At 30.7% G+C, this 25,313-nt stretch overlaps 2 protein-coding genes across 6 annotated transcripts; one reads left to right on the top strand and one right to left on the bottom strand.

Moving 5' to 3' along the window:
• Positions 1-4,395: 4,395 nt before the first annotated feature.
• LOC133801172 (probable anion transporter 3, chloroplastic) lies at positions 4,396-8,206 on the bottom strand. The gene is made up of 8 exons (XM_062239334.1): positions 7,558-8,206; positions 6,375-6,601; positions 5,848-6,196; positions 5,715-5,759; positions 5,409-5,555; positions 4,820-4,957; positions 4,672-4,705; positions 4,396-4,578 (listed from the first exon to the last, which is right to left on the bottom strand). The coding sequence occupies exons 1-8, from the start codon at positions 7,993-7,995 to the stop codon at positions 4,403-4,405; spliced, it is 1,554 nt and encodes a 517-aa protein (XP_062095318.1). The 5' UTR covers positions 7,996-8,206; the 3' UTR covers positions 4,396-4,402.
• An 8,306-nt stretch (positions 8,207-16,512) lies between these two features.
• LOC133801171 (uncharacterized) lies at positions 16,513-24,846 on the top strand. Of its 5 annotated transcripts, none has more exons than XM_062239333.1 (20): positions 16,513-16,672; positions 16,792-17,016; positions 17,898-18,002; positions 18,118-18,480; positions 18,567-18,622; positions 19,177-19,408; positions 19,492-19,547; positions 19,730-19,979; positions 20,158-20,321; positions 20,422-20,564; positions 20,638-20,739; positions 20,961-21,099; positions 21,255-21,341; positions 21,414-21,575; positions 21,802-22,152; positions 22,572-22,759; positions 22,872-22,990; positions 23,443-23,762; positions 23,910-24,092; positions 24,390-24,846. In XM_062239333.1, the coding sequence occupies exons 2-20, from the start codon at positions 16,890-16,892 to the stop codon at positions 24,714-24,716; spliced, it is 3,474 nt and encodes a 1,157-aa protein (XP_062095317.1). In that variant the 5' UTR covers positions 16,513-16,672; positions 16,792-16,889; the 3' UTR covers positions 24,717-24,846. The 5 variants fall into 5 exon arrangements, with proteins under 5 accessions (XP_062095317.1, XP_062095316.1, XP_062095314.1 ...); XM_062239332.1 differs by having other exon boundaries at positions 17,894-18,002; positions 22,875-22,984; XM_062239330.1 differs by having other exon boundaries at positions 17,894-18,002; positions 22,875-22,990.
• Positions 24,847-25,313: the final 467 nt, after the last annotated feature.

The following is a 25,313-nucleotide window of genomic DNA, read 5'->3' as shown; positions in this document are numbered from 1 at the left end:
TATAAGATATTTCATTAAGAACACATTATAGTAAACTATTGATTTTTGTGTGTGTGTGTGTGTGACAACATTCATGTAGTGATTATTAGTAATTTCTAATTCTAATACATTTTTTTATTTATATTAAAATATATTTTTTTAATTAAAAGTGATATAAGTAATATATAAAATTTTATGCCTAATTTTTAACTATGTTTATTAAGAACTAATATAATGGAACTTCTTATACCTATGTTATATATATATTTTCTAATTAATATTAAGAGGCATATGGAGTACTTAAATTCATAATTTATACAGATTTCATATGAAAATCGAGTACTGTGAGATTTATTAATTGTGCTGAACCATATATTCCATAATATTGTTATTTTTTTGAATGATTTGATAGTCGAGATTTTATAAAAATAAAAAATTTAAAAATCGTTGAATGAATAGTTTAGCAAAAAAAGAATAATATAGATTTTTATGTAGTTCAATAGTTAAAATCTATCTAGTCTACGAGTTACTTTTATTATATTTTCGTTAAAGCTTTTTTAGAGTAATATCAAAGAGATTTTTTCACTATATAATAGTGGATATGTACAAATGACTAAATCCAGATTATTTATAGACCTGGTTACAAGAATTCTCCATTAATCTTGAAGATTCTACATTACTCATATTAGATTTGAATTGGAACTACAAATAGATTAAATACAATCAATTAAATTTATTGTAGATAAATATCCCTAGATAATAAAGTTGATTACACTGTTTGAATAAAATCCCCTGATTATAGGGATTTCCTAACAACATATTTGTGTATTAATTTAACGTGTCTTCGAGCTTGAATGCTGCCTCAACACGCTTTCGAGATCATATGTAACGTCGAGTTCATCATTCCAATTGTTGCTACCTCCTTGCTAGATTGGTCTTTCGAACTTATTTTTTGGAGGAGACTCTTGTTGCCTTCGAGCCTAATAAGAATACATTTTTTGAGTCTACATTTTGAGACAATTTTTTTTTTTTTTTAAATTGGGTGTAACAAAACTAATAAAAAATAACTATTGTTATTATTATTTCAATATAAAGTTGACAAAATATCTAAAAATAATATTTTTTTTTTAAAACAAAAAAGGTGAGTTTCATCATATTTTAGTAAAAATGGCAACAAAAATAGGCCAATTATGTAATGCCTCAGATATTTTTGAGGGATTAGAAACCTCAACAGATTTTTTGGATTGGAATAGAAAGTGGACTTTTGGTATCCAACGGTTCTAGTATCTCAATTTTTGGTATCCAAGGGTACAAAATAAAAGCAAACTGATAACCGTCTCTATTTTCTTTATTTTTGTTGTACTATTAATCCAAACCCCACCGGCCACAAAAAAAGATCATAAATTTTGTATTTTCAATTTATTGTGGGTGAGTTTTCAATTATTATGGATAATTTTTGCTATTTATTATTCACTATTGAGTGTTGTCCCTATTATATTCAATTCTAGTGGCTAGTGAGAGATGCCAGCATTGGATTTAGTGTGAAGTTTTTGGCGTCTACCTATTGATGATGTCGTTTTCTATATCCACAAGAGAAGAGTTTAGAAGGTAAAAATGTCGTTTTCCATATCCACGAGAGAAGATTTTAGATGATAATGATGTCGTTTTATGGAGTTGTTGGTCCGACCATTGGACAAAACAAAAGTGCAGTGGGACAGTAGTAGGGCTATTCAAAAAAAATTTCATCCCGCCCAACTCGAATAATCTGTTCAAACCAATCCGAAAAAATCGATAAAAAATACAACCCGAAAAACTCAAGCTTTATTTCAAATTGCCAAATTATTATATTGGGTGGTAATAAATTTTTGGCAACCCATCCAATATAACCCGACCCGCCCCATTAAAGTTTGTCTACTTTTTTAAAATTTTAAATTTATTTAATTATTAATTATACATATATAAATCTAAATTTAAATTATTTTTTTATAAAAAAAATCGTACATTTTAAAGTAGCAATTATTTTAGTTACAAATACAAACTAAAAATAGAGAATATAATAAAAAAATTAGTGAAAATGACTTTTTTAGAAAAAAAAATTAATAAGTTTTAGCAGTAACCCGCCCAAATCGCCCAAACCGATGATCGGGTTGAACTTCAATTTTTTTTAATTGGGTGGGTTACGGGTTGAAAAGTACCAACCCAATTATAAATTTGTGTTTGTCAAAAATCCACCTAACCCGCCCAAACTGACCAATGAACACCCATAATTAATTAGTTTAGTTGTGAAAAACTCGTGATACACAAGCCAATGTATAGATGGGTTTGGGTGAATAAAGATTCCATTAAGTGTTATTATTTGATATTTTAAAATGTCTAACATCACATGACGCCCTATGATTGTTTACCAATAGCCTATAATACTTATTAAATTAAAATGTGTGAGACTTGATATTAAATTGCATCAATAACAGTAGGCTACATCATTGTGGTGTTGGACACCACTGGTGCCCTTTAACATTTCTACGATTCTATTTTATCTGCCACTAGTGGTGGTAGTACTTTTTATTTTTCTATCAAAAATAATATTATAGATTAACCGATATTTATATAAGTTAACGAAAGAGCTCAATTCGAAAAAAAAAAAAAGTATGTTGGGTCTTTGAAACAGTTCAAATCATTTTAATAATAAAATGTGTGGTTTGTAGGTCTACGATTTGAGACTGTATAGTCCTATAAAATAAAATATTTGTAATGTATACAATTATTTTATCTCGAGATAAGTAGTGTCAAAGAATGAATCAATTTCCTCTATAGCCATATTGATTATTTTTCTTGGGATTGCCTATTTATAGGTTTTCATTCTAATTCTTGAAATTATTTTAAGTTGGAGTTTGAGGACACCAATTTTTTTTTCTAAAACGTTTTATTTGAACTAATAAAAGAAAAAGTTTATTATATAAGTATATAAAAGTTTTTGTTGGATAAACTTTAGTTTTAGTTTATCAAAAGAAGCCTCCTTTTGTAGTTTCTTGAAAAATAACTTATTAAAGTAAAAAAACTCATTTGGTTAGGAAATCCTAGGAAGCTCTTCAAAGAACTTTTAAGGCTTAAAAGTACTTTTTAAAAATTATGTGAACCCTAACAAAAAAAGTATAAATATACTAATATGTTAAAGCAGTCCCAATAAATATTATAATTTATTATTCAAAATACATATTCAAAACTCTAATATATTTTTTTTGTTTTACATCATATCATATATCAATTTATTTATTTATTTAAATACTATATTTTTTATTCATTAAAATAATAGAAAAAAGAAAGAGAAAAAGAGAAAATAATAAAATATAATTAAAATAGAGTATAAAAAAATTAATAAATTACTTCTAAAAATGAGTTAAACCTTCTCTAAATGTGGAGAAGAATTAAAATAGATATGTATTTTATCTTACCTATTGTAGCATGTATTTTTTCTTATTTCTTCAAAATTTTGAAAAATAAGCTATTTTAGCTCATGCATTGAGTGTGCTCTCAAATTAAAGTAAACATTACCCATATAATAATCCATTCCATTGTTAATTGTAATCACTATTTCAAGTAAAATTATGTCATATTAAATTATATAATTAAAAAAATAATAATTATATAATTATGTCAATGCATGGACAGAGCCATGTTAGGGTGGGGCAAGTGCCTTATTTGTCTCAAAGATACTTAAATTATTCTAAAAATTATATTTAAATATCTAAATAATTTTTAAAGGGCAAAAGTCCATTAAGTTAAATCTAGTTCTCATCAAAAAATAAAAATAGAACTGTATGCTTTAAATTATTTTTTTATAAAAGATTATATATTATTTTTGTTAATTTAATTTTAAATGTTTAAGATTGATATAATCTAGATTTGTTTTATTTTGATTTTAACTCTTCGTTTTAGTTTTAGTTTTTATTGGATTTTAAAACTTTTTTTGTTCGCCAAAATTTTTATCATCAAATGGTCTCTCTCTCTCTCTCTTTTATCTATATGTGTATTCTACCATATATGAATATGTTTTATGTTCATATGTCTATGGTAATGAAAACATGTTACATATCTCAATGAATTTGTAAGGCAATTTTTTCTTTTTGCTGCTAAATTATTTCTGAATAAAATTCATCATTTCAAATCTTCATGCTATAAGTTTCACTATTATTACTTTTCATCTCACAATTGAATTTGACATGTACAAGTTGCAAACAATTGGAGGAAATGAAAAACAACAAACTGTTCTTGCTTGGTGTACAACCCCCCACCCCCAAAAAAAAAATAAATAAATAAATTAATAAATTAAAGTAGCTAAAAAAAAAAAAAACCTCTACATTGCCATGGACATTTTGTTTGTTTGTTTTTGTTTCTGTTGTTTTTTTTCAAAAAAAATAAAAAATCAATCATAGAAGACACGTTCTCCAGTAGCAAAAAGGTTCCAAAATATGGCTGTAATGAAATAGAGAGCTGCTGTGACAGTTAAGAATGCTTGAAATGATCCTAACCATTGAACAAAATATCCAGTTCCTATGGTGCTAACGATGGCCGCCAATGTCCCGGCTGAATTCGAAATCCCTGTTGATGGAAACAAAAGAAAAAAAGTGTAAGAAAGAATCATACTAAACAAAAATCCAATATAGAAGATGGAAAAAGGTAGAAAGAACATACCATGGAGAAATCCAGCATATTGAGGAGCAATGTCCTGTTTGATTCAAAAGAGAAAGAAAATTAGACATGTTTATGTAATCGAATTTGTGGCCAAAATAAAAATGGATGGTGGAATAACTATGGTTTGAGTGGATGTGATGTGACTTACTTGCATATTGAGGAAATAACCAGCTTGGCTGAAAGAGCTTAAGCTCAACGCTATGGTGAGGAGTACTGCTGCAGCTATAGGTGTTTTTGCATAGTTCAAGCATAGCAATGCCACTCCGGGTCCAATGAAACCAACAGACTGAATTTTCACAAGTAAACATCATCTCTTGGTGAGTTTTATAGATACACAAATAGTCTTGAAATAGTTTTAAGAATCAAATGCATATCAGCTAATGTGTAGATCACTACCACTTGATTTTAAACTCTATCATCAAGCGCCAAACCTAATGGGAATAAACAATGAGTCTGACCACTCGGGTTTGTTAGATTGTCCATGTAAAAAATGTGTGGGCACATTCAACCATTCATAACAACATGAGTTACTCCGCTCATCAATTGGTTTTAAGATGCCATACCATCAATTTTACTTTCTATATTACTTCATTCTACTACTGTCTACACTTTCGTCTTATTGTCTAAACTTTCATTCCACTGTCTATTCTAACAGACCTAATGCTCTAAACCCACAATACCATTAGGCAATTTGTCTCCTAATTCGACAAAGAGTCATTACAAAGTGAAAAAATTACCTGCATGAGCTTTCGAACTAGTGTCAACGAGTACCCTGCCTTGATTAAGTAATCTGATAATGTGCCTGCAATGAAGCCGGAAACCGCCATTGTTCCCCATGGAACAGCACTAAACCATGCTGCTTGCTTCAAGTTCACACTAAATACCTACAGAAGAGCCAAAAACAGGAATAACAAACTGTTGAGGACTTGCATAAAGGGTATTCTGCTTGTAGACTTGGATCATCAAGTATAGAAATAACAATTTCTCTTGTAAATCATGCTAAGTTGCATTTGCTTTTACTGTTGTAAGAATGGTTTACTTACAGTCTTAAAGTAGACAGGCATCCATGAGAGAAGAACAAAGTATCCCTGCAATACAGACCATTGATAAGCAAAGCTTCATACATAATCTTAAATCTCACTCAACCATTACTGGAAAAAGAAAAAAAAAACTCACCCAGTTGTTGGTTACATTGGCAAAAATAATAGCCCATGTTGGTAACTTTGATAATAAAAGGCTTAGAGGTGGGAGTTTGTCATTTTTCACAGGAGATTCAGTTTTTCCTGCTTGGATTAAAAGAAGCTCTGATTTGCTGATATAAGAGCTTTCTTTTGGATCATTTGAGACCTTTAAGGCCCATGTCATCAACCAGATCAACCCAAACGAAGAGAAGAGAATGAATGGACCCGACATCCCCATCGATGACAGCATTATTGGAGTAAGTAGGAACCCTGCAACATTGCCAAGATGAAATCCTGCCATAGATAGTCCAACTGCACTCGCTCTTTCTTGTGTTGGAAACCACCTACACAAAAATCACCAAAGAACACTTTTAAGAATTGGTTTCCTTATCATATAAGTCCTAAAGAATAATCTGGTTTATGGTTGGTTCAGAAATAATTTATCAGAGTTTAGTCCCTATTTATAATTCATGTCCAGCTTGTGTGAATCTATGATAGATAATGACACTAAAGAGGAATCACCTGGATATAAGAGTGCTCATTGAGGGAAAGGCTACGCCTTCAGCAAGTCCGAAGACGGCGCGAACAGCCAAGAGGCTTGTTGTGGAGTGGTTGGCAGCCAATGGTGTTAAGAGAGTGGCCAAAGACCACAAAGCCACACCATATGCCATCACTCTCTTTCCTCCATATTTATCCACTAATGCTCCTCCAATCACCGAGGAGAAAATGTATCCCCACAGAAAAGATGACTTCAAAAAATGGACCAAACCGCGTTTGATTTGTCAGCATTGAATTTAACGACCAAAATGGTTAAAAAACACAAAAAACTTAAAAGAAGGAAAAAAAAAGGCATTTTGTGTTGCTACTTGCTAAGCATGGAAAGTTGTCAATATGAACATACTATGAGAGTGTCCCATGTCAAATAGACATGAGAATATCAACCTACTTATAAGACTATAGAATACCGATACTCTATTCATTGTCAATTGTTTTTGAGATGAAACCCGAGAGTTTTACCATATCTTGTTATTTTCTTACTCTCTAAACTTGCCAATTAATTTTCAGATGTAACCCCACGAGTTTTACCCTACATGCCATTCTATACTGTGTAATTTTCTATTTTCATAGTCTCTAAAATCTTCATCCTATAATGTAAACTTCCATAACTATGTCTATACTTACACATACATTGTTCTGTAGAAAAGTCATCATAGATTCATAGTCTTACACTACAAAATCCAATATGACCAACTTGGGCAGGCAATCCAGAAACCAACATTGGGCTTGGGTTGATACTAAATAGCCCACCAAGAGATTTGGTGAGACAGGTTTGTGGATGTTGGTATCATGTTGTGGGGACCAGCAAGAACACAACTCAGATTTTATAGATGTGGCGAACCAACAACAGCCTCTAATTTCAACCACAACTCCAACAAGTTTAATCACCAGAGATAACCTAGCCGACTATCAATTTTTTTACTAGTCGTTGAAATATTACATTTCTACAGTGCTCCTATTGGATTTAACTTCTCTCTCTTCTTGTTCCTATTCAAATAGAATACGCAGAGTACTTGTAGATATGAATCGAACCCATACGAAAACATGCATTATAAGCTAAAGAAATCCAAAAGTCAAAGATTTTCTAGGTACAAAGAAAAAACCCAAGTCAGATTAGTTTAATTCAAAGATAAGAAGTTAGTAATACCTGAACAATGCCTAAGAAAGAGCTAGACCAGCCAAGCTTGGCAGCTAAGGGAACGACGGCCACAGACATGACCACTCTATCGGCGTTACATAAACACATAACGGCAGCCACCATAGCCACCACCTTAAGCCTCTCTGGAACGTTGACTTTTACCTCTTCTATAGAAGAACTCCTTCCCACCAATAATCCTCTTTCTAATCCCTCTGCCGTACACCTCACACCCACCACCACCCCATTTCTCGTACTTCTTCTCTCCAAATGCTCTGTTTTTGGTCTTATGATTCTGGGTCCATTTCCAATGCTCGAAAAGCCTCTCCATTGTTTGATGGGTTTGGCTTGGAGTATGGGACCGTAGCCCAACTGGGTCTTCTTCAGATCCTTCAACTTCGACTGGGATGTCGAGAAACAAGATGAGCATGGGGCTGGAGTCGTCGCCATTGAAGAAGGAACAGAGCAAAACTAGAGAGCTCCGAAGAGAGAGAGAGAGAAGGAGAGAGAGAATGTGTCAGCACACACGCAGAGATGGTTTAAATAATACAAAAAAAAAATATGAGTTTGTGTGTTTGTCGGGTTGTTTGGAAGGAGAGAAAGATCACATGTACAATCTATCCAACAACTTCAACATTGGAGAAATGGAAAAGGAAAAGAGTTGTTTGTTTGAGAGTTGGTGTGGGATATATATGTATATATATATATATATAAACTTTGGATATGAAATTGTTGTAGTATATGACTATAAAAAGTGTAAATAAATCAACATGAATATGAACACATTTTCTTTAACTTAATTACAATACTGATTAAGTCAAAATTATTAAAATACAAGGTTGTATTTTAATATTAATCATCGATAATAATATCTTAGCGAAATAATTAAAACTAATATTACTATAATTTTTTTATCTTGGAGACATATTTATAATTAATTATAAATGCTATTGTCCACTAGTTTGAAGAACATACGTGGATATTACGTGCTACTTACAAGTTACAACAACGCAATCTTCACCAACCTCATTGGCACCACCTACCACTGAATGTGCCCAAAACATTGAATTCAATTCAATTCTAACCCAATAAATTATGACTCTGCGTTGTAGTTTCAATGTGCGTTGTAGTTTCAATGTGCTATATATATAGCGTTTTTCTTTGAACATAAAAATATTCAAAAAAAGATTACTGTCCAAAAAAGAAAAGAAAAAATTTGTGAAATAATGTAAGATCCCATTATGGTATATACTTGGTTTGGTAAACCTTTGTTTTGTTTTGCTTTTAATATTTTATGTTGACTTTGGTTTGTAAAAGACAAGACCTGTATTTTTGGTTGGGAAATCCATTACCTTTTATTTGGAGAAAACATGCAGAAGTGATTGGAGATTTTATATGATAATATAAGATATGGTTTAATTTAACTTATTTAAAGACATTTATATTAGATATGAAATTGCTTTAGATTTGGATTTGGATCCCACATTACAAAGTCTATTTTAGTCACAGGCACACGTAACCGAACCACACTCAAAATTTCACAACAAAAAAAGACAAATATAATCATGTAGAAATTGTTACCATGTATGTTATATATTATATAGCTTCGACCAAAAAAAAATGAATTAGTTTAATTACACTATTAAACTACTTTGTTGACAGTTAGTGCTACCTATATTATGATTACTTAGTCAATACCTAACACCATGACAAATAAACAATCTATTAAACAAAAATAAAACTACAAAAATACAGATAAATCTTTTTTTATATAGAAAATATGTTGGTAACAAAAATTATTGATTTTAACGGTTTTTTTTTTTTTTGTTAATTTTAATAAAATAGTTTAAATATTTAGCAAAATACACCTTTAAAACTATTTAAAAATTTATATTTATTAATTATATTAATATAAATTCAAATATTATAAAATATTATTATTATAATAATATTTAATATAAGACTACCTATATAATAATTATATTAATATAAATTTAAATTCAAATGTTATAAAATATCATTATTATAATAATATATAATACAAGACTAAATATTTCATAATTATATTAATATAAATTTAAATGTTATAAAATATTATTATGAGAATAACGTATAATCTTAATTTTTTACTAATTATATTAATATGAATTTAAATATTATAATAATATTTAATATAAGACTAGATATTTAATACTTATATTAATATAAATTTAAATATTAAAAATATTATATAATATATAATGTATAATCTTAATTTTTATTAAAAAAATAATCATTTGTGTTAAAAAAGATAATCATTTTAAATATATATTTAAAAATCATAAACAATGTTTTGGTTAAAATTTTCATTTAATATATTTATGTCATTCTTTTATATATAATATTGTTTATTTATTTAAAATTTATATCACAATAATACAAATTTAATAAAAATAATTATTAAATTCTACAAATAAAATTAAGCAAACGTGCATTACACGTTGTTTGTATCTAGTATATATTATAAATGTGAGTTTAACATAAATTGTTGTTTTCAGTTAGATTTAACATTTTTTTGTTTATTATTTTTTTACATCGTTAGTTGTAAAGTCATCTAAATAAGATAAATAATTTAAAGAAAAAAGAGTAATATAATTTCTCATCACATGTTTTAAAATTTCATATTAAAATATTTAAATTAATCTATCAATTATGTTTTCAAAACTATAATCGAAAAATATTTATGTGCTTAAATTTATTCTTTTCTTTCTTTTATTAATTATTATTTATTTTATTTATCTAAATATATATTTAATAGTTAAATAAGACATAAAAAAATATATATTTTCTTATTTTTTCTATTTATTTTGACAAATTACTTATTTTAATTGCTCTAGCAATTAAATAAATAATATATATTTATATATCATTTTTTGTTGGCTTTAAAAAAATTTAAATTAAATAATTAAAATTTTACTAAATAAACTTTTTAAATTCATAGTTTTAATTTAGAATTTTATTATTGTTGTCTGTGTTTTCTTTGAGTGACATGTGACACAAATTAAGAGTGATTAAGATTCCACGTAAGCTGATAAAGTTCCCCGAAGTCTGTTTAAGACACCATGAGGGTTAAGCCCATTCTTCGCCACAGTTCGCCACTACCAAAGGAATACATCCTTCTAGAAGCATCACTCCTCGAGGGCCTTGTCACATGATGGAGCTCCAATTTCACTACGAGACTATTGATGTTCTTCGAGTTTGCAAGGACGTGCATGCACGTTACTTTTACCTAATATATATATATATATTAGTGAATTATATATTCTTAGTAACAATTATTTTTTAAGGAGACTTATTATTTAATTGTGTTTTATTTTTAATCATATGTAGGCCATGTATAATATTTAATTGTTAAGTGAGTACATGAGTTGCATAACTAATTACTAAAATATTAATGAGTCGTATGAGTTGAAGAAATTGTAAGATAATTGCCTCAACTGATTATAAAGAAAAACTCCAAACTAATATTCTAATTATTATATATACCAAAGTTATAATAAATTATTTCACTAAAAAATTATAATTAATTATAATCATATAAAAAATATAAGAAAATATATATTCCATTGTAATAAAATATATATATACACAAATTTTATTACATCATTTTTTTCCCTATATATTTATTCATTTCATATTCGGTATGTGCATATTATATACTTTTTTTTTTTGTTGTATGCATATTATATACTTGGTGCACCATTTTCTTTATATATTTCTGGTATACTATTTGTTATCCATTGGTATATATTTATTTATTACAAAAATATTATTTTAATATCTATTCTAGATTTTTATTTTAAAAAATTCAAAAAATAATTTTTTGTTTTATAAAATTAACCTTACACTTGATCTTGTATAAACTTCTTTTAATAATATATTTTTATCATTATTTTATTATAATTAATATTATTTAATTAATTTATTATATTTTACTTTTAAAACTAAAAGTAAATTTATATTATTAAAAAAGTCTATTTTTTCTTTATCTTTGTTTCATTACAAAATATAATTTAATTAACTTATTAGTTTTTAAAGTTAAAAGTAAATAATATTAGACCTAAAAAAATAATATTAATTTAAAAAGAAGTAAAATAATATTAATTATTATAAAACAAGGTAATAATATCTTATTAAAAAATAAGAAAATTTTGTCCTTATTTTATTACAATTACTGTATATTTTATTTTTAAGACTGAAAATAAAATAATAATAATCAATCAATTTTATAAAAAGTGTTATATGACATGAGAAAAATTAATATTAGTTAAAAAAAATAACTAAAATTTTAATAAATATAATAAAAATGAGGATACAAATGTCTTATTAATCTAGTTTGTCCATCACGTGCTATCAACCATATCTTTCTTTTACTAGTGATTATGGTGTGCGCACAACCACCTTAAATTTTCCATTGCATCTTGATTTGCATTTGTTATAGTATTCAACCACCTTTTATTTAAGAAGAATGTCACCTCAAGTATTTGTTATATTATTTATAATAATATAATATTAGATTAGATAAACATGAGAAAAGGAGTTTATTATATTTTGTAACGTAATAATTTAAGAGTTATAAATAAATAAGTAGAATAAATGTGTGTCTAAATTTGTAATATATTTTTAAAAATTACACATCATACAAAATTAGTGACTTTCAGAAAAATCAATTATTAATGTTTTAAATTTGAATTTCACGAGTTATTATATTAAATAATTATTGAGAATATATTTTAACTCTAAAATATAAAGGCTAACAATGGATATTTAAACTTCCGTCTTCAAATGTTAAACAATGTGGTGTGGGAACAACTCACCTCCAGATAATTCTTTGAAAATAGAGTTATTTAGTTCATTTTATTTATTAATTTAGTTTGTTCTCAATCAATTTTAGTTTAATTTAGTGAATTTTTATTAGGTTTATTTGGTTTTGCATAAATATTAATTTTAGTATTTTTAGATTAGTTATAATTAATTTTCATAATTTTTCAATTAGTTTCCCATTTAGTAATTATTAATCTCACTATTGTGTGTTTTGTAGGGACTTAAATTCAAATTTTGGAGTTAAAATGGGGTCAAAATGAAGAAGAATGAGTAGGGCTGTTCATCAAACTGCCCGCACCGCACCACACCACAAAAAAAATGTAGTTTGAAATTCTTCGCGGTGCGGTCGCAGTTTGAATTTTCACTAAACCGCGCGGTGCGGTGCGATTTGCGGTTTTGAATTATTAAAATGCGGTTCAAACCGCACCGCACCGCATATTATAAAAATACTATTTTTTTATATTTATTTAAGTCTAATATGTTAAAGTCCAACCCAAAGCCCACTAATTCTATTGCTGAAAGTATTTTAGTTGTATCTTTCATATTGATGTTGGAATTTAATTAGTCTCAAGTTTGTTCTATGTTGTTTTAGGTGTGTTGCTGAAACTTTATTAAGATTATTGACTTATAGTTGTTGTTGTTGTAACGTTATTAGTCTCAAGTTTGTTGTATTTTCTTAGGTGTTTTGTTGAGCCATTATTAAGATTATTGTATTGTTGAAAATTTTCTTATTTTTTATTTTCAAGCTTTAGGTGTTGCTGAAATATTAATATGATTATTTATGATAGTTTAATTATTTGGCGGTAGTCCAAACCACCCAAACCGCACCACACCGCACCATTTTTTTGCGGTGCGGTTTTTGCGATTTTTTAGTTTCGCGGTGCGGGTGCGGTTTGGAAAATTAGAAAAACCACATGCGCGGGTTGGTTTGAAAACATGGTCAAAAACCGCACCACCCGCACCGCGTACAGCCCTAAGAATGAGAGTTGCCATTGTAGAGAAAAGAACAACAAAAAAATGAAGAAAAAAAAAAGAGAGAAAGAAAATCCAAACTTGAGGAGGATAATCTAAAGACGAAGAAGAGAAATCAAGTCAACAAGTGGACTTCATTATTTAGCTTGATTTATTTTCCTTTTTCTCTATTGTTAAGAACCTTAATTTGATTTTCGTGGGTTTAATGGCAGAGATGATTATTATGATGGTTTTTACTTTTGATTATTATGGGTTTAGAACCATAATGACCCACATGGTTATGCAAAGAATGCTATTACAAATCTAGACTTTGTTTATTCAAATGGTTATCATGCTTATACTTGATTTTGTTTGGGCATCAAATATGAGTGATTGATTTTATATTAATGTTGGAAAGATTGGTATCATTGGACATATGATTTGGATAATGCATGTTTTAATCTCTTAGGAGTTTAAATTATGATGATATAGGAATGTATAATCACCTTGCACTTGCATGACAAAAAAGAAATTGAGCTTAATTGGTTATTCTTAAAATTAATTAGGCATAGAAATATATTAATTAATTTGGAGAATCAATTCATAAATTTTTTGGAAAAAGACTTATGAACTAATTGAATTTCTAATTGACAAAGTTAGTTTGCAATAGCATTTCTCTGTAGCATTTTGCCCAGAGTTGCATTTGAGGGGGATTTAGTAACTCTAACTCATCACCATCATTTTATACATCACTTATTTGCTTCCTTGACTTAATTTTGTAGTCTATTTTATTTCTTTTTACTTATTTCTCAAATTTAGTTAATCAAATCCTTTTTTTTTCCCTTCCTTAAGTTGTTATTGTTAAGTGTTGATTTTACACAATTTGTTGCTAAACAATCTTTGTGGAGACGACACTCATACTCATACTTATCACTGTATTATTTGTTTGACGATTGTGTAAACTTGCACATACTAATTAATTTTACAACACCTCTCCAACATATCATCGCCTCCTAGGCACTAGCAGGCGACACGTTGCCTAACGTGTCAGTACAGACACGTGTTTTAGCTGCAAATGTGTGTTTTGAGGCTCTAATCTCATTGGTTAGACCTAATGACGGTGCCTACACTATAAAATGGTACTCATATAATTTTGATAGACTTGATCACTCTCACAAATCTCTCTCTAACCTCTCTTTCTCTAGCTTTCAAGATCTCAAGTTTTCTCCAAGAAATTCATAAAGAAAGTGCTTGTCTTTGTGAATTTAAAGACTTGTTCAATCCCAATTCTTATTTCCTCTTAGAAAGGCCTTAAGCATCCATCAAGGGCTAGGAAATAGAGAATTAGGATAGCGATACTCCTCTTGGATAAGCATTGGTTGTGTTTTTGTATTGAAGAATAATAAGTTCAAAGTGGTGTTCTAAAGGCAAGGTTTTGGAGCTTCAAGAAGACTAAAGGAGAATAGTCTACTACTAAGGTTTGCATCATCTAACTCAATCTTTTCTTGGTCTCTGTCAAGAATAATTTAGTGTAGATTCATATTATTTTAGTGTAATCTCACTCTCCCCCAACAATAAATGCGGTTCAAACCGCACCGCACCGCACCACATCGTTATATATATTAATTTTTTATATATTTCTTTTTCAATTTTACCACATTTAAACTTAAATGCATATATATATTTAAATTGTATAATATATATAATATCTAGGACACATATTCTACTTCAACCTAAATATATTTATTCTTAATCAAAACCTTTAGGGGTAGATTGTTATATAGAGAAGTGTTGGGATGAGTGGACATTTGAAGTGTACCCTATGTTTGGTGCCATTTTTTAGGTGGGAATGCATTGGGTTCCGCAAAGTTTTAGTTGGTAAAGTGAATACTTTTGAAAATGTGAGTTTTAGATTACCCCACTTGTAAACTCCTGCTACACATTCTCATGACACTAAATAATTATAACAAACACCACCTTACTTCTATATTACATTTTTTCTTTGTTATTAGTTTGTTGTATTTTTATTGTTTTACTAAAAATTTATTTATTTATTATTTTGCTAAACACTCTTTAGTTATGAGTTTTATTATGAATCTTTCTTAAGTATAATGTTTAATTATTAAATCATTTGGTGATAGGTATAAACCGCATTTTTGCGGTGCGGTTTATGCAGTTTAAGGTCATTACGATGTGAGTTGCGGTTTGAAAAATTACTCAAATCACATATACAGTACGATCTAATAAATTGGTAAAAAACTACACCGTTCGCACCATGAACACCCTTAGTCTGCACTCTATAAGCAAAGGACAAGCCACATGCTTTATTAACAATGCATCTTAGCCATTCATGGATTTTTTTACTTAAATCTAGTGGCTATTATTAGATTAAATTAAAAAATAGGTAACATACTATTTTAATTTTTAAATAATTTTATCGAAAATTAGATTTAAAAAATAATTTATTATAATTTGTAGGTTAAGATGTAACAAAAATGTTAATAAACATGAATGAAATGTTAGATAAATTGTAAAAAGACTCACTAAAATGGTAAGATAAATAATCATTTTTAAAGAAGCTAGGTTATTACTTCAGTTAATTCGATTTATCTCAAGTGTCATCGTTCAATTATAATTGCAATGATTCAAATAATAATTGTCCTACCCAATTATGCTTAAACAATTAGATTTTTTTTTTTTTTAAAGATTTAAACAAGTCACAAAATTTATATTTGAATAGTAATTTCAGTTTTTTTTATAAAAATATTAATAAGAATTTATATACTTTTTTTTAATCCTAGCTTTTTGATAAATTACTTTTTTAATTTTATTTTTTAAAAAATAGTTCTAATAAAATCCTCTTCTCGATTTTATTCAAAAATATTTTGAACTAATATCATAAATAATTAATTAAATTAACAATTAAAAAAAACACAACTATTCTACCTAATAATTGTATTATCATATTATTTTTTTTATTCATTCGAATTATTTTACAAAATATAACGTTTAGAAATTAATTTGGAAAAATAAATATGTATATACCCATATTTTTCAAATAACTAAGATTACTATTTTGTAATTATTGTTTAATGCACTAAAACAGGACTATCTTCTTCTTGATTGCAACAGATACAAAATTTCCCACTCTTTCAGATTGAATTTTATAAAAACATAACGGCTACCAAAAACTCCATAGCCAGAAGCTTCATTCCCATTCTAAACTTAGCTTCATTCACTCTCTCTTTGTCTTTTCTTTCTCAGAATGAGAAAAGCTATTCGTAAAGTGAAGAAACCAGACGAATCCACCAAGGTAAGTGTAATCAATCAATTGCTTCTTCATTCTCTTCTATTCAAAATGATTGAACCCTAAAATTGAAATCGGACTATCGAAAGCGGATGTATTCTTTTTTATTTCTTCCTATTTCGCAGCTTGTTTTGAAAGAGGTTATTGGCTTGACGACGACGAATTGCAATGGATTGGCTTCGAGTTCTTCTTCTTCCTCCTCGAGCTGTGCATATGTGGCGGGATGCGTTGCGGTGGTTTACAATGTGGATTCCGGCTCCCAATCGCACCTTATGGTGACTCATCGAATGCCGAAGCCTTTGAACTGTGTTGCCATGTCCGAAGATGGGCGTTTCATAGCTGCTGGCGAGGTATAAATCACTTTCTCATGTTAACCATTTGATATGTTACACTCTTTCTTATTAGATTTTGCCGCTTTCTGTATAATTTTAAAATTAGTGAAGATGGTATTTCGATAGATTACAAGAGAGTTTAGAGATAGTCATTGTAATGAGTGAAGAGCAAAGAGCAAAATATAAGGTTTGGTATTAGAAGGGTTGATAATAATGGTGGTTTTTTTAAAGAAAGCGAGAAATGTAGCTTCATTTCAAACCATTGGGTGGCTTTCAGGCTTACCCAGTTCACAAGAGAAGAAAATAATTTTCTTTGATTCATATACGAGGTGGATAGATTGAAAGTTTAAAGGCTAATTGTTGAAGAGAGTTCTTATCTCACTCTGGCGATATAGTATAAGGCCAAGTTTGTAACAAGTATTAGAATGAGAGAATTTGAGAGTTAAAAGTAATTTCTGTGTTATTGATTATATCTGAAAGTTTACAAACCGAGAGTTTATATAGGCTATACAAAGGTAAAGTTACAACTGACAGAGTAACAAACGTGTAACTAAAAGCTACTGACAGCTCACTATTAGTAACAACTAATTAACACCAAGCTAACTAATATGACAGAATTTAGAACTGAATACTAACGTGCCTTGACAAAGTTCTTTCTGACAATTACAAGAAACTCCTATAAAAGTTCCACATATGATTTCCTTTCTCCTTTTAATTTCAAATTAGATTACAGGAGCTTGATTTTGATAGAAGTAACCATGTACTCAATAATGAATTGATGATCATAAATAAAGTATCATATCATCGTTTATACATTATGATAGTGGAGGAAAATATGTTGTTTTCCTTTCCATTGAATTTTTGCACCTATACGTGGTCTGATATGAGTTTGCAGTCAGGAACTCAACCTGCGGTGTTAGTGTGGGACAGTGAGACGCTAGCCTTGGTATCTGAGCTAAAAGGTCATCTTTATGGGCTTGGATGCATTGCATTCTCACCCGATGGTCAGTTTGAATCAATCAATGACATTTGATTCTCTTCTATATTTATTATTGTCATTTATATATATGTATGTATGTATCTTTTTAATATATTTTTTTGCTTAAACAATCATCCTAGGGAAACATTTGGTCTCTGTTGGTGGATACATCTATCTTTGGGAGTGGCGAAGCGGTATGCTGCTTACTAAGCTTAAAGCAAGTTCATCTTGTTCTGCTATTGCATCAGTTAGCTTCTCATCAGATGCAAAATTCGTTGTGACTGCTGGGAAGAAACACTTAAAGTTCTGGTCTGTTGGTTCATCTCCAAAGACTTGTTTAAATAAAGGGACCGTGTCATTAGCGGTTCATGGAAAGGCTGTTAATCTTGGTCCTCAGAAGGAAAGCTCGTTTATATCTATTGCTTCCACCTTCAGGACTAATGGCGTTATCATGTGTAGCCAAGCTGGTGAACTTTTCTCAATCTACACATTGACTGACGCAGGTTGGGGACACTTTCCATTAATTTAACGTACTGATGCTTTGGAAAATTGAAAAGTGGATCTACAAATCCATTTTCTTTTCTTGCAGGTGTTTTATGCCATCTAGATTCTGGATTATCAATAAAAAAGTCTGTGGATTTAAAGGTTCGTTGTATGTATCCTTTCTGGTTCGTGATCGATTTCAAAAGAGCCAATGTGTAATAAGTAAAAAGTGGAACCTTTTTGGAGGCCTAATCTGGCTACACATATTGTGAGTTTAGTTGGTCTCCTCCCCTTTGCAAATGATTGTTTTGTAGCACTAATAGTCTTTTTCATTGTAACGTTATTAGGTGATGTATACTTAGGCTTTGGATTTTGTCCTGTTTAAGGACAAATCTCTTCATGTATTTTGGCTTTGGTCTTATGTACTTAGATTTAGATTTAATACACTTTTTAATTTCTCATAATTTTTTCCATTGATTGACAATTGTTCAATCAATACAATCGACAAAATTCATCTCCGACAGGACAAAATCCTGACCCATATATATAATAAAGCAAAAGGAAATAACTGGTCGCACATGAATGTTTTTTTATAGATTTTGTATCAAAGCGGTCATTTAGTTTGGATTGGTCAGAGTCAAAGTTGCCCACCATAGGACCTGAAATGGTTTCTCTTATACTTGCTTTTAATCAATTAACCATTCAAAAAATTTCAGGTCGAAAAAGGTTTTGCCATATCTGTATCAGACAAGTTAGTTGCTTGTGCTTGTAGTAATGGAATTGTGCAGCTCTTTGCCACTGAGACTCTTAAATATGTTGGAAGTCTTTTATATTCAAAGGACAAAAAAGGTTGTGCAGAAGATGACATTGTTAGCCATGCTAAAGAACGAGAAAATGATACTCTTCCAGATGCTGTTGCTTGCCAATTCACAATGTCAGAAAAGCTTGGTGAGTGTTTTCCTTTAAAGCAAAATTTATCTCAACTTTGTATCTATGAGTTCCTCAAAATATCCTTCATTTCTGGTTTGCAGTGGTTATTTATGGAGATCATAGTTTGTATATATGGGACATTTATAACGTGAACCAGGTAATTGTTTCTTTAATATTTAGTAATTACGTCCCTTTTTTTCTTTTAATTTGTTTGATAGAGTCAACTAGAAAACTAGATTATCACGTAATTCTATGACTTTCTTGTTTTTAAGTTCTTTGATGCTTTTTGACTTCGTGCACATATTGCAAGTTTGATAAAACCATTCTTTATCATTTCAGGCTACAAGATGTTGTGTGTTACTTTCACACTCTGCATGCATATGGGATATCAAGAACTTGTGCTGTGAAAACATGCATGATGAATCCCTTGCATGTGTAGCTAGAGGTTGTTCTGGTGGGGTTTCATTTGCAACATGCTCAGCAGATGGTACTATTAGGCTATGGGATCTTTCTTTGCAACCTGACCTAATAGAGGATCTTGGAGACCAGCAGTCTTTGAGTTTGAAACCAATGAGCTACACAGGTTTAGGTATTTGCTACTTGTCTTACCGTGAATTCTGAGACCTTGAATAAGCATTTTAAAAATTTTGTGAGAAACTTGACAACTTTTTTTACCCAGAAAAGAAACAGAGTTGTACCAATAAGTTTCAAAGTGATAATAAATTCCATGTCTTGCTTGCCAATTACATTTCTGTTGATTGTTACAGTTAGAACAGGGACATTTGAACGAGATGCTATGGAGTTAGGTTTCAGCACTCGAGGGTTTCGATCAATGGCAGCTAGTCCAGATGGAAAGTACCTTGCTGCTGGTGATTGTGAAGGAAACCTTCATATCTACGACCTACACACTTTTAATTATACATGCTTGCAGGTAATAAATGTTATATTTCTTTTAAATTCCTTACCTTTGAAAATCAAGGCAATGTAAATATTTTTTTATCTTAATATGGAATGGCCATCCATTCAAACAGGGTGCTCATGATGCGGAGATCCTATCCTTGAGCTTTAATTTGTCAAGCAAGATGCGTTCTGAATCTGAAGAAGTCATCAACGGGCATTATTTCCTTGCTTCAGGGGGCTATGACCAACTTATTCATCTTTATGATGGCAAAAGGTCTTAACTATTAATTTTAAGGGCTTTACATGTTTGTAAGATAGGCATATTGATTAGGATTCCTCAATGACAGGAATTTTGATATTCTCGAAAGAATCGATGACCATTCTGCTGCAGTGACTTCTGTAAAATTTGCTTGCAATGGCCAAAAGATTCTAAGCTGCAGTGCTGATAGGTAAACTATAACTAGTTTTCCTTTTCTAGTTTTCACAATGTAAGTTTGATTTGTAATGACACCATTTTGTTGAGTACATCTAATTCAATGAAGGTGGAGTTACATTCTTTTTGTTGTGTTCTGTGATGATGATGAATTTATTTTTCCTATATTAATAATTCCTCTTGATTTACAACTTGTACTTTGTTCCTTTAATTACCAGTATGATTTCATATTTGCAGGTCTCTGGTGTTCCGCGATGTTACTGTCACAGATGATGGTTTTCGAATTTCACATCATCTTCATCAAACAGCATCACGTGGAACTGTTTATGACATGGCTGTCAATCCTAAAATGGAAATTGTGGTAACAGTTGGACAGGTAATTATCTTTATTAATAACTAAATTTGTATAGAGGAAGTGCTTCCTTTTAAGCCCAGCCTGATCATTCATCTGCATCATTTAAGCAGAGTGATTTTGGTTAGCTGGCACTGTTATTGCATGCATTTTATGACAAATATTCTTTCTGCACGTAGGATAAGAAGATAAACACATTTGACACCACTACTGGGAAGTTAATTAGATCATTCAAGCACAATAAAGATTTTGGTGACCCAATAAAGGTGAGTCGCATTAGTGATGAGCAAGGCACCTCCAATGTCAATTCTTAAGCTAAAACATATTCCTGTTTGCAGATTACCATCGACCCAAGCTGTAGTTATCTGGCTTGCTCCTTTTCTAACAAGTCTCTTTGTATATATGACTTTATTACTGGGGAAATGGTCTCACAAGCAATGGGGCATGGTGAAATTATGACTGGCGTCATCTTTTTACCTGACTGCAAGCACATAGTTACTGTAAGCCTCTGATATTCTTAAATTTCATCATTGATGGTTAGGAAATTTTGATTTCAGAATTCAGGGTTCTCTGTTTTCTTTGTTAAGCCTTGATATTTGTTTTATTTTGGATGAAACAGTAAAGTGATGATGCGATTAGAAAGAATATAAGAAGCCCATATATATTATGTTGATTCTTTTTCAGTGCATGGCACGTATGAACTTCTAAGTTTTGTCATGCTATTAGGTAGGTGGTGATGGCTGTATTTTTGTATGGCAATTGCCTGCTCTTCTGTCCTCTACAATGCTGCAGACAATGAAGAAAAAGTCAACTCCGTTGTCTCCAAAATGTTTAGCCCAGCCAATAGCTTTTACTGAAACTATTGTTTCTGAAGAAGACAGCAAATGTAGAGATGATTCCAGAGTTAAATTATCACCAGAAATGTTTGAGAAGATTGGAAAAAAGGAAACTCATCAAGGAGGTGACACTCAGGAGAACAAGAGATTCAAATTTAGCGTATCAAGACTTCCAAGGTGGGCACAAGCCAAATTAACAAGCTCTAATGTCCCGAGAGAACACTGTTTGAATTCATCCAAGGTATTTCTTACAATTTTTATTCTATTTTCCAGGAAATACCAGAATAAGGAGTCAATTTCCACATAAATGCGCTCACAATGTGGTTTTGTTTTCAGTCCATTAGAAGTTTTAAGATAATTGCACGGACAATTGATCAAAAATGGCCTTAGTGATTGCTTTACAATGCTGTAATGAATAACTATTGGCTTTTGGAGTAACAAGGGTTAACAGAAGAAAAGAATAATGTCTCTCAGATATTGGATCCTCACTAGTGTAGTACTTTGATCTTAATTAGTCATATTATTTCGAATTAAACCAATCACTTCTGTTCATCCAACAAATGTCTGAATCCTGTAGTTTTCCTGAGTTCACAGTGAAAAGATCTACTTTTATTTTATATGTATTTATCTACTCTCTAATGCTCCACTGCTTAATACCAGGGAGTGGAACCAAAATATGATGATCCTTTGGTCGCTGATGCTCAAGGATACTCTCTTTCCTCCCCTGAGTCTCATATGCGATCTGGTAATGAGATGGGATCCAGTGAGGAATGCCCCAGTAGCTCGTCCACATTTTCTTCTTATAGTAATGATAAACACAATTCTCCAGTACATCGAGGAACCTTTAGGTATGCATTCCATTGTTTTGTCAATAATTTCTGCTAGTGCTTTGTGAATTTCTGGATTGCCTACTTTAACAGTCATGTTGTCACATAACTCTCATTAACTATTGCATTGCAGCAGCTTTGCCATGGACAAGCGTTGGATCAATGTATATACTGTATGTTTGCCAAATTCTCCAGAGGTGCAGGATGTGAGATACACAAATTTGCCAGTGTCTTCCCAAAGTACATGTAAGGGTAATCTCTTATGCTCACAAGATACTTCTCTTTACCATTATAACTATAATGAAAGGATAAAGGCTAGATAAATGGTGAGAAAACTTTCATATGATACGGAAGGTAAGATAAGTAGTTTTTGTCAGGGAAGAATCCACTTTCACTTTTGGACTATTTGGGTACATTTTGATGTTTTATGTTAAACTCCTTTCACTTTCCTGTTTGTGTCGGTGTTTGCTTCTATATTTTACACTGGTCAAAACATTGGAAATTCGATGAGATTGCTGTTACATTACTCTGATTTTCATTAAATTGTACATATGTTATATAAAGCCATGCCTGTGTGCTACCTCTCTTCATTGAAAATTGTATGAGGATCTTTTTAGAAGTTCATGGATAATGATATGCTGAGTACATTTTCGTTCTATAAGTTTATTTATTGTTAATCAGTAAACGTGGGTTTTGGCTTGCAGTAAACCGCAGTTCTGAGTTTGCTTGTACTGATCAGCAATCGTTTGGTCTTGAGAGCCAGAATATGGATGAAAGTAATAGTCACATACGAGAGGTGAGTGCCAATGATTCTAGTACTATCTACAAGAATATTGGCCAATACCGCCTGAATAATTTGAGCAAATGTAACGAGGCTGTTACTGGGAGTGCTCCTGAAACAGAGCAATTGCATTCAGATAAAGCTGATGGCGAGTTTCAAACAACTATAGATGCCTGCCCCGCCAAGTCTGAAGAAAGTGATCTGTTTAAGAAACACTATAGTAGCTTGTCTTTGACACGCAAGGTTTGCATCTTACATTACTTGTTATGGAACTGAAACTTAGTGAAGGTCTTCTATGGGGCCTTTTTGTGCAGAAAATGTCTGTAAACTTCTATATGAACTGGATTCTAAATATGTTCTAATGAAAATTTGCATTTCTATTTCTATCAGATTGAAAGAGGAAACTCAATCAGGAGAAGGCACTCTTCTCGATATGTTGTCCATCAGGACTATCTTGCCGGCTGTATAAGACTTTTTGACTCGCCCTTAAAATCTTTAGGTGGAAAAATTTTGAACTGCTCAGAGGAAATTTTAGATGAGCCATCATACCCGGTTTCAGTTTATTGTAAACAGGTTTGTAGATGCAAAAAAACTTGGTACACTGCATTCTCTAAGAATGATCCTAAGAAAACAGATTTAGAAGTCATCTGTTTCACTCAGGGAATTTTGAATTTTTGTGAAACGTGTCAAATTCACCATTCAAAAAGCACTTGGTTTTAAACCTTTATTCTTTCCTTTTTATCATTAATACTAGTTTTTTTTTGGCAATTGAAGCTTAGATTTATCAATAAAATAGATATTAACTTAGTTAAATGGAACACTCTATTTTGTACCATTCTTTAATGTTATTGCTGCTGGTGCTGATTGCAGGACATGAAGAACTCTGTTCAAACCTTGAGCACAGAAAACAAACTTGACAAATGCAATTCCGGAGGAAGCGAGTTGAAGCGAAAAATCATTGCCTGTGGGGAAGCATTACTGTCTTTGGATGCTGCAGCTGAGAGAATAGTTGAGTTATTTTCAGACTTACAAAAAACTCATGATTCCAGAGAAGAGATTTCAAGCCAACCTGAAGCTCAGTTATGTTCCAAGGCAGCTTCACTACTTCCATCAATAATGGATAAAGTTAATGCATTGGCAAAATTGGTGCAATCTTGCAACACTCAACCATGTGGAAAGACAGAAGAAAAACATTGAACTCTTCAATTCAATCTTTTAGATCAAAAAGGTTATTGATCTCTAAAAATTCTTCACTGTGTATATATATATAAAGGTTGTTATTTTACCTAACAAATACAGTTGACATAATAAAAAAGCATTATTACTATTCTTTCAAGAGCTTGAATTACTGTACTGATGAAAGTACCAGGAAGGAAGGACCCATGTTAGGACTTTAAATTGGGCTTAAAGATACCGAAAAGTTTCTAAGCTTAGACTAAGGAAGGCCCATCTTGAGAATGATTAGCTAGGCCCATAATTACAAAAAGTAAGGGATAGAATAGTGTATGATGTAAACAATAGCAATCTGATCAGGGCTCCATCATACTAAAAGAAATTTTCCCAAAAGAAATTTTAAAAAAATAGGATCCTTTCTTGTGTGAAAACTTCTTTTTCTTTTATCTAACATCCTTTCCAAACAATAAAAATCATCAGGCCCTCTCTCTCTCTCTCTCTCTCTCTCCTCTATCTCACTCACTACACTTTAACATTAAAAAGAAAAAGGGATTAAAAAAAGAGGGCAAAGACCAACTTTTCTTTTTTCACCTCTCCCTTTGAAAACCCCATTTTCTGCTG

Source organism: Humulus lupulus, chromosome 9 (assembly GCF_963169125.1).
Source record: "Humulus lupulus chromosome 9, drHumLupu1.1, whole genome shotgun sequence".
In the NCBI taxonomy this organism is placed as follows: domain Eukaryota; kingdom Viridiplantae; phylum Streptophyta; class Magnoliopsida; order Rosales; family Cannabaceae; genus Humulus; species Humulus lupulus.
The sequence above is the reverse complement of the archived record's forward strand: the minus strand, read 5'-3'. Positions and strand labels throughout refer to the sequence as shown.

Bases quoted from the DNA above. Each gene is read 5' to 3' on its own strand.
- LOC133801172 (XM_062239334.1), bottom strand. From the start codon at position 7,995: ATGGCGACGACTCCAGCCCCATGCTCATCTTGTTTCTCGACATCCCAG. The intron at 6,197-6,374 runs GTGATTCCTCTT...ATTTTTGTGTAG, and splicing joins ATGAGCACTCTTATATCCAG to GTGGTTTCCAACACAAGAAA. The intron at 5,556-5,714 runs GTAAGTAAACCA...GCTCTTCTGTAG, and splicing joins TGCCTGTCTACTTTAAGACT to GTATTTAGTGTGAACTTGAA.
- LOC133801171 (XM_062239329.1), top strand. From the start codon at position 16,625: ATGAGAAAAGCTATTCGTAAAGTGAAGAAACCAGACGAATCCACCAAG. The intron at 18,623-19,176 runs GTTCGTTGTATG...AAAAAATTTCAG, and splicing joins AAAAGTCTGTGGATTTAAAG to GTCGAAAAAGGTTTTGCCAT. The intron at 21,576-21,801 runs GTAAGCCTCTGA...TCATGCTATTAG, and splicing joins ACTGCAAGCACATAGTTACT to GTAGGTGGTGATGGCTGTAT.